Source organism: Neovison vison, chromosome 6 (assembly GCF_020171115.1).
Source record: "Neovison vison isolate M4711 chromosome 6, ASM_NN_V1, whole genome shotgun sequence".
NCBI lineage: Eukaryota > Metazoa > Chordata > Mammalia > Carnivora > Mustelidae > Neogale > Neogale vison.
In genome coordinates, this window is record NC_058096.1 from 167838271 (window position 1) to 167847543 (window position 9273).

The window sequence follows — 9273 nt, forward strand, 5'->3', positions numbered from 1 at the left end:
CGAATGGTCTGCCAAGATAAGGCTCTAGGTAAGCTGAGACCTTGGCCCTCGCCATCCGGCTGGGGGGACTCTGCCCTGACCACAGGCCAGTCTCCCCACAGATGTGAACGAGTGTGAGGCCCAGCGCTGCAGCCAGGAGTGCACCAACATCTATGGGTCCTACCAGTGCTACTGTCGCCAAGGCTACCAGCTGGCAGAGGACGGGCACACCTGCACAGGTATCTCTCCTCTGCCCAGGGGAACCCTTCCTGAGAGGCAACCCCTCCTCGTGTGCCAGGCTAGGCTGGGGACACATGGGATACACAAAGGCGTCTCAGTGTCAAGTTAGACCTGGATTCCTAGCCCCATGATCTCCTGGGCTAGGAGGACCTTAGGCTTCTCCTCTGTAAAGTGGAGGCAATGGTCTTGGCCTCAGTGGGATGAAGGATGAGATCACATACCTTGTCCAGGCCCGTGTCTGGTACCTCACTGGCCCTGCACTGATAGTAGTAATCATGGAGCAGCCCCAGGGACTGAGCACTGTGTGTCCATTGACAACTCTCTTCCCTTCTCTGAATGCTTTGGTTTTCATCAGTAAAATGGGCCCCTAGGCTCCAGGGCTGTAGCATGGCCAGGATAACTGTCCACGGCTGGGCCCTGCAGGTACAAGGGGTTCACTGGGGGCCAAAACTTTCTCTGACAGACATTGATGAGTGTGCTCAGGGTGCTGGCATCCTCTGCACCTTCCGCTGCGTCAACGTGCCAGGGAGCTACCAGTGTGCGTGCCCGGAGCGGGGTTACACCATGACAGCCAATGGGAGGTCCTGCAAGGGTAAGCAAAGGGGTCCCTGCCCCACCAGAGTTTTGGGCAGGCTCTGAGCAGCTTGCTGTGTGATTGGAGCTCTGACACCTAGTACATAAACACAGAATGGCTGATGCAACTGGTGGCTGTATTAGCCTAGGTCTATGCCTGGATTGAGGGAGGAGACAGTGTTTCTACTGTTTGACTCAGCTTGGGCTAGCCTTCCAGGCTTGGGCTCAGCTGTGAGTCCTCTCCTAGGAAATGGACAGGGATCCCAAGGGGTGGTCCTAAAAGGCAGAAGACCTGTCCAGCAGCTCCAGTGGGGAGCAGCTCCAGTGGGGAGTGGCCTCAGGGGTCCCAGCATCTGTCCCTAAGCATCTGCATCTGCTAACCTTGCATGCAGAAGAACGTTGTCGCAGCCAGAGCTGTGCAGACCTGGGTGGGGGCCCATGTGGCTTTCCATCACTAAGGATGTACAAACCGCTGGGAAGTCTCCTGTTTTTGCAGTTTTGCAACTACTTCCTTGGATGGGGACCAGGTTCTGTGACATCTAATCTTCCTTCTGTGTTGGGGACATGATACTGAGTTCAGATGCATTGGGACTTATTGAGGCCACCAAATTCTAGGCCTGGCGAGCCACCCTGCAAGGTGGAGGGGGGCTAGAATTCCCTTGAGTGGGACATAGGAATATCCCCCCCACCAGCCCCTCTCAAGAAGCAACCACTCAGGGCTTCATAGCCCAGCCCGCCTACCCTCCACCTGCCCGTGTGGCTGACTTCCCCGGACCGTAGGGCTAGGAGCCCAGTGTCTCCTGGGTTGCAGCTTTGGTCCACCAAGGCAGGCCCTGGCGTTCCTGCAGGCCTAGGGGTTAGAGTCAGTGCCCAGCAGGGTATAGAGTTAGAATGGTGATCATTTTGGTAGATCTCAGCTAGCTGGTTTTTGTTTGTTTATTTTAATTAATGAATAACAAAATAGAGGATGGGGAAGGTGGCAGTGAACATGGAGTAGACCAGGGTGCACCATGACTATACAGACTGTTCTAGCCCATGTGTGTATACTTAGTCCAGTGCAAAAGGATTCCTTACCATAGACTGATGCAAAGAAAAAAATAAATGAAAAGACCCCGAGTGAGTGCCGGTAAACCGCAGTCTTGGAGGCCTGGTAGACTCACAGAGGCTGGCCCAGGGCTCCCTGGCCCCAAAGCCATCTCTCTGCTTTTTAGTTTAAAATAGAATAAACATGGGCTCCATCGAAGGTAAGGATTTTGCCCATCAAAGGGGTTGTGTGGGACACAGGGCTCTATGTTCCTAGACTAGGATTTCATTTTGGAGAACCAGGCTGTTCCACCTGATGGCAGAACACAGGTGGGGTCCCTTCTTAGACCCCTTGCAGTGACTTTGCTCTTGAAAACCTCTCCCTGGCCTTCATCTCCTGGGGTCTGTGGGCTGCCTGGTCTGTGTCTGCTGCTGCCAGAGAGGGCTCTTTGGATCCGGGTGCATGGCTGCTCTGCCCCCGCCGCGGGTGCACCTGACCCCTAGCACCCATCTCTGGCTCCGGTCCCCACAGCTGGTTGTGTTTGCCCCCATCCCAGGTCACTGCATCCCCCCTGGAAAGGCCCAGGTTCCCCCCACCTCAGCTCCTGCTGCAGCCCCCACCAGGTCAGGCAAGAGGGAGGCCCCACTGTATGTGTGATGCCTTTGCTGGAAAGGTCTCTTTCTTGCTGGAAAAGTCTCCAGGCTGTCACAGGGTAGACAAGGCCAGAGTGTGGGAGGGTGGTTCTGCCTGGTCGTGTCCACTTCCTCAGGCACCCATGGGGCTGACGTCTGCAGCCGCCGACCTTCAGAGCAAAGAGGCTGCCCTCTTCGTGCTCTGTGGTCCTGTTCTAACTCAGGCCAAGCGTGGAGGTCCCGTGGCTCCAACGGAAGGATGGGAGGACAGCCGTGGGAGAGCAGAGCATGCCGGTTAATATCTCAGTAAATCCTGCCCTTCTTCAGTGGTTAAAAAAAAAAAAAGTGGGGAGAGAAAGATGTGAAGGAGTTGAGACTCGGCAGTGTTGCCTAGAATACGCACTCAGTGCAGGCAGGGCGGTGCCCAGCATGTAGTAGCTGCTTATTGAACGTTCAACCCCTGGAGGGAACGGAGCAGCAAATTCTGCAGATACTCGGATGCATGTTCCCCAGTCTCTCGTTATGCCGATATACACGCACGTATGTATATATGCAAGACGAGTTAAGATCGTGCTGAGAATAACCTTGAATTCTGCCTCTGTTCTGTTTTGAATGTATATAAAGCCCTTATCAGCGGTGCGCTTGTGATGGGACTTAAGCATAGCTCTTAGCAATGCTGTTAGTCTTAGCACTGACTTTGTCCCCCATCCCTGCCCATTTGGGCTGCGGCTGCATTAGTCTGTCTCAGCGGAGGCTGCAGTGACACCCCTGAGGATGTGGCCTTGTCCAGCTCTCCCTTTGGCCTGACCTTCTCCAAGAGAGGGTCCAGGGTTGAAGACCCCGCAGACACGAGGGACGAAGACGCTGGAGTCTTAGTCCTAGGGAAGTCCTGTGATCGCTTCCGGTGAGCCCGGGGAAGCCAGGCTGGAGGGCTGCTAACCCTTGGCGCTCCTCCCTCCTACTTCTGGTCATCTCCATCAGCACTAGACTGGAAGACAGCAAGAAGCAGCTCCCTCCACATTCCTGCCACAGCCCTGCCCAGGGTCAGGGGCAGGGCTTCCTCCTCACCAGTATGGGCAGCCTGAGCATAGCTGGGGCCAGAGCAGGGAAGAGCAGGAGGCCCCCCCGCCACCATTCACGTGGATTCAGTTAATGAACCATTAGGACAACAACCGCGCCCAACTTGGCCCCACTGGCTCCTGCTCTGTTTTCTTCCACTCGCCTCTGTGCCACCCTGGGAAATTGGGATCACGACCCAGTTTGCAGAGGAGGAGAGGGAGGGAGGCTTGGAGAGGTGAATGGATGTCAGCTGGTCTGTCACCACAGAGGGTGGTGGCCAAAAGCCTGGAGTCAGCATGTGAGGATGGGAAGTGACACCGTTCCTGCCTTGTGGGCTTGTGAGGACAAATGAGTTAATGAGTGCAGAGCCCCGAGTAGCGGATGGACACTAGGCTTTAGACTCAGGATGCAGTTGGCTGCTATGGTTACGACCATCCTGTTGTTCCTGTCATGGTCCATGTGGCATTGTGATTGGATCCCTGGCTTCCAGCTCCAGCTGCCTGCTGTGTGACCTTGAGGGAGCCCGTGCCCCTCTCTGAGCTTCCGTTCTCCCCATGTCCGGAGAGGCCTGTGACCCTCACCCTACAGGCCTGGCATGAGGATCAAGTGAAGAGAAATCCCTAAACTGAATCTGTGTGGCAGATTGGAGCAAGAAACCAGAAGCCTCCCTGGGAAGATCCTGACAGGCTCTGCCCCCACCCAGTGCCAGCGAACTCTTCTGGGGCCTCTGGAGGCTACCCTCTCTCAGCTAGCAGCTAGTCTTCACGGAGGGGGTCTCTGGGACCCATTTATTTAATGTTTCTTGTCTCGCAGGTTGCCTGTGTGCACGCAGGCACACGCATCGGCTTCTCTGAGTGCTTGTCAGATATTTACCTATGTGTGTATGTGTGTGTGTGTGTCAGCATCATGAAAGGGCCCTCCTTGGATGTTTGTATCTGTGACTCTGTATATCTAGGGGAGTCTGCTCGAGCATGTGGGCATGCCTCAACACATGTCTGTTCGTGTGAGTGTGCACAGGAGGCATGAGCATGTCTGTGCAGTTGGGGGACCATTTGTAGCTGTGGCTCTCAGAGTCTGTATTTACAAGTGGTGGGTCTGACCCTTCCCTCCAGCAATATGTGTGGAGTGCCTGCTCTGTTCTAGGCACTCTGGTAGGTGCTGGAGACACCACAGGACCAAGAAAGACACACACCCCTGTCCTCCTGGATCTCACACTGAGGAAGGGGAGGTGGGACACAGAACAGACATAAAAAGTAGTGTGTGTTTCCAAGCAGGCTGGGCAGTAGAAGGAGAATCAAATGGGAGTAGGGCCGTCAGGGAGGGTGCCCTGCTGGGGGTGACCCTGAGCTGCGACCTAAAAGATGGGAAGATGTGGGGAAAGTGTTTCAGTAGCAGAAACAGCATGTGCAAAGTCCCTGGGGTAGGGGAGGCATCAGGGCATTGGAGCAACATGGAGATGTCCAACAGGCTGCAGCCCCAAGTGGAAGGAGAGAAGCTCACAGAAGGGCCCTATGATGTATAAGAAGGGACTTGCTTTTTATTCTGGGAGCATGAAAAGACCTCAGGGGACACAGATGCTTTATTTGAAAGCGAGGCCCTCGGCTGCTGTGTGTGGAGGGGACAAAGTGGGTGTATGTGGAGTAGGGCAGTGTGGAAGCTGCGTGCTTGCAGGAACGAGCCACCCTGAGACCCAGGCCTCCAGGATGGGTCGCGGTGGTTTGGACGAATGCCCCCCAGCCGGGGGGCGGTCCCCATCCTCACCTTCCTCTTCTTCCCCCAGACCTGGACGAGTGTGCGCTCGGCACTCACAACTGCTCTGAGGCCGAGACCTGCCATAATATCCGGGGTGGCTTCCGCTGCCTGCGCTTCGAGTGCCCTCCAAACTACGTCCGTGTCTCCGAAACGTGAGTGTCCCTGCCTGGCTTTGGGCCGGGGAACCCCCCCACCCCGTGCTCCTCTCAGGCTGCCCGCCTTCACCCCTCCTCTTCACAGGTCCTGATGGCTGGGTCTGTGGTCTAACTGACCACACAGGGTATGTATAAAAGCACCTCGTAGAGAGCTCAGAGTATAGAGAACAAAGGGAAGACAACTCAGAAAATCTCAATCCTCTAACCCCCCAACATGTATATGTGCACACATACACAATGTACTAATTAGTGGTTACAGTGTAACAGGTTATCTCAACACGTAGCATCTTTCCATGACGAACAGTTACGGTTTGGAGGCTCAGGAAGCCCGCCGGGAGCTTGGCTGGGTGGTTCTGGCCTCAGGTCTCCTGGAGAGTGTCATCTGAAGGCTCTGGTGGGTTTGCAGGGCCCTGTCACTCATTCACTGTGACTCTGGGCGGCAGGCTCCTTGCTGTAGGGCCCTCTCTTTGAGACCACTTGTGATGTGGCTTCCTTGGAATGAGTCCTCAGAAGAGCAGGTGACAGTCCTTTGTAACCTGACCTAATGCTAGAAGGTATACACCGTAGCATGGACCACACAGTCCAGCCTGTGAAAGGTGGGGGTACCCTAAGGATACCCTGACCACACAAAAGGTGGCCACCAGGAGGTGGGACACCCAGCAGCACTGTGCAGACCGGTGAGCACACTTAGAGTTCTTCACATTTTCATAAAGTACTTTGGTGTTTCCTATAATTCGTCTATCTCCCATTTATTTTGCTGTGTAAGGTATTTTCCAGACTCACATTTTTATAATTGCAAATGTGACACCTGCTTATAAAAGTATTTCCACCACAGAAGTGGGTCAAGCAAAAGCCTTTCCCCAAAAGCTGGATCTCATGGCCGTGGAGGGCGCCTGCCTTCCCTCTTCTTACGCCACACGAAGTGCCTGGGACTCTGCAGTCACTCATGTGTGCGCAGCTGGGTCCGGCTTGCTGCTTCTACCTCACGGCTGTCCTCCACGTCTGCACACACAGCCTGCCACTAGCCGTGTTCCCTAGTGTGGATGCATGTCCACACACCGCTGTCCCGCGGCCCTTTGCAGTGTTTCACTGGCACAAACATCCTAACGTCCATGTGCATGGGTGTCGGGAACTTGAGGGGAGTGTGTCTGAGTGACCCTGGACAGGTAACCTCCCTTCTCTGGGTCTTAGCCGTCTTGTCTAAGGGGTGAACATGGGGGTGAGAGCAGGGCCAGCCTGGGACGGGTGTGAGCACGAGAGGAGTGAAGGGGTGCCATGGGCTTGGCAGGGGTCGTGGTGTGGCACAAGTGCGGAGTCATTGCCACTCGTTGCTGGTGGCGTGGCTGTGGTCGTGGCGCCCGTGTGGCTGTGTGCCGCGGTACGCCAGGTGGAGAGCTCTGTGCAGGGGATCCTTGGGAGCTGCCGAGCCCTGGCAGCTGAGCAGCGTCCCCTTTTGGAAGCAGTGAGCATGTGGAGAGTGATTTAATGATGGAGGGGCGACCTTGGCTTCAAGAGCCAAGAAGGGACAGATTGGTGCTATGCTTGGCAGTCAAGCCCTTAGACCCCCTGTGGGGTTTGGTGGAGGTTCCCTCCTCGTTGTCATTGTCATAGAGAATGACTTGAGTCTTGAGGCTTCCTAGGGAGTGGGTGACTTGGAGCTCCAGGTGGGCCAACGGCCCTGGTCCTCAGAGTGGCTTCCCCTGGGAAAAGGCAGGCCATCCCAACTCAGAAGAGGGGATGGCTCCCAAGGAGAGTCAGTTATGGAAGAAAAGGAATTTGGAAAATGACAAAAACAACCAAAACACTGTGCCCAGGGAGTCTGTGCAGAGGGGAAGTGCACAAGCGAAAACCAAACGGAAGAAGGCAGGTCAGAATGAAGGGAGGAAAGAAGACAGGGAGGAACGTGTGGCTGACTCAGGGCTGCTCACGTACCGTCCCAGGCCCGTGGGAGGCCCTGCATGCTCGTTAACTAACCCCATCCCACCAGCGAGACCACAGGCCATCATCCCACCTTACAGATAAGGAAACTGAGACGGAGGGAAGATAGGCGACTTAGCAGAAGCTGCTAAGGGTAGAGCTGGCAACGGAGCCAGGCCACTGAGGCCGGCACCATGTCCTGGATGGGTGGATGTCAGGGGTAGGAGCGCCCTGGGCCCGCTGACCAGCCCGCCCCCTCCCCGTGCCTCCTGCAGGAAGTGTGAGCGTACCACGTGCCACGACTTCATGGAGTGTCAGAACTCGCCGGCACGCATCACCTACTACCAGCTGAACTTCCAGACGGGCCTCCTGGTGCCAGCACACATCTTCCGCATCAGCCCGGTGCCCGTCTTCGCGGGTGACACCATCTCCCTGACCATCACCAAGGGCAACGAGGAGGGCTACTTTGGCACACGGCCGCTCAATGCCTACACGGGCGTGGTCTACCTGCAGCGGTTGGTACGCGAGCCCCGGGACTTCGCCCTGGATGTGGAGATGAAGCTCTGGCGACAGGGCTCCGTTACCACCTTCCTGGCCAAGATGCACATCTTCTTCACCACCTTCGCGCTGTGAGGCACCCACGCCCGCCTGAGCACCCTGCCGGGGCCACGGAACCCCTGGGATCCTTCCTCAGTGACCCTGGCGCCAACCTCTGTGCCACCCACCAGCACACGCTGTTCTGCGGTTGCTGAACACTGCATACGTGGGGCCAGGTTATGGTGGCGGTTTTTACTATGTAACTCTGTAAATTAACTTAATTTTGCTGACCCGATTCCTCCTGGATTCCTGGGCTTCCCCCGTGTCCTGCCCTGCGGGAGGGAGCTTGGCCACAGGAAGCGTGCCTAAACGTGGAGGGCAGTTCAAGGTCATGGCAGGTGCTCCGTGGGTGGAGTCAGAGGGCCCAAGACTGGAAACACCGTGAATCCATTGGGGTGTTTGGACTTAACTCAGTGACCTGACCCCAGAGCTGATACTCCACTTCATATTCCACTGTGATTAGTTCCTTACTTTTTTCTTTTTTAAATCATTTTAAGTGTTTTTGTTTAATTTTAAAAGTAGTATGCACATATTGCAAAAAATATATTCAAATAGTACCAAAGGATTATAAAGTAAAAAAATGAAAAAAGAAAAAAAACCCCTTATTTTGTAGTGTTTGTGTTTGACAATGATTTCTACGTGTCCCAGCAGGGTCCCTGGCTGGACCAATGTGTCCTTTTGTAGATCAAGACTGTCCTTGATGTCTTTTTTTTTTTTTTTTTGATGTCTTTTTTTTTTTAAAGATTTTATTTATTTATTTGACAGAGATCACAAGTAGGCAGAGAGGCAGGCAGAGGGGGAAGCAGGCTCCCCACCTAGCAGAGAGCCTGATGCAGGGCTCAATCCCAGGACCCTGAGACCATGACCTGAGCCAAAGGCAGAGGCTTTAACCCACTGAGCCACCCAGGCGCTCCTGTCCTTGGTGTCTTAATTCACGGAATTAGCTCCTACCAGGAACTCTCCTCTTGGGGTGAAGGGACCCAGTGTAAACTGCTATAGCTTCAGGATCCTTTCCTCATCTTTCACCACTCCTTTTCCTCCTCCTCCTTCCCCAGTGGTGGATTTCTCACTCTGGGGATCATCCAGAGACTCTAGTACTAGTCCTGGTTACTGGGGCCTGAAAACAGGTCCGACAGAGGAAGGCTGAGAGAATTCATCTTTCCTTCCCCCGTGTAGGTTTCTAGGGCTTTGAGTCTGCAGCACACGAGGAGGGCTGAGAAGGGAAGGGACAAGTTCGCATGGGCGTCCAGGCCCTGGTCTGAGTCCCCTCAGACATGCACATTGCCACTCCCCTTGGCTCTTTTGCTAAGCCAGTGGATTTCCAGTGCAGGCAGGGTGCCACCTT

The 9273-nt window shown here is 54.9% G+C and overlaps 1 protein-coding gene across 2 annotated transcripts in view; it reads left to right on the forward strand.

Annotated features, from left to right (window-relative positions):
• Positions 1-8452, forward strand: part of FBLN2 (fibulin 2) — a 58990-nt gene extending 50538 nt beyond the window's left edge. For both annotated transcript variants that reach the window (XM_044252909.1, XM_044252910.1), the window contains 4 exons: positions 102-218; positions 683-811; positions 5288-5411; positions 7607-8452. In XM_044252909.1, the coding sequence (XP_044108844.1) occupies positions 102-218; positions 683-811; positions 5288-5411; positions 7607-7964 (728 nt within the window). In that variant the 3' untranslated portion in view covers positions 7965-8452. The remainder of the gene's footprint in view (positions 1-101; positions 219-682; positions 812-5287; positions 5412-7606) is intronic.
• The last annotated feature ends 821 nt before the right edge of the window (positions 8453-9273 follow it).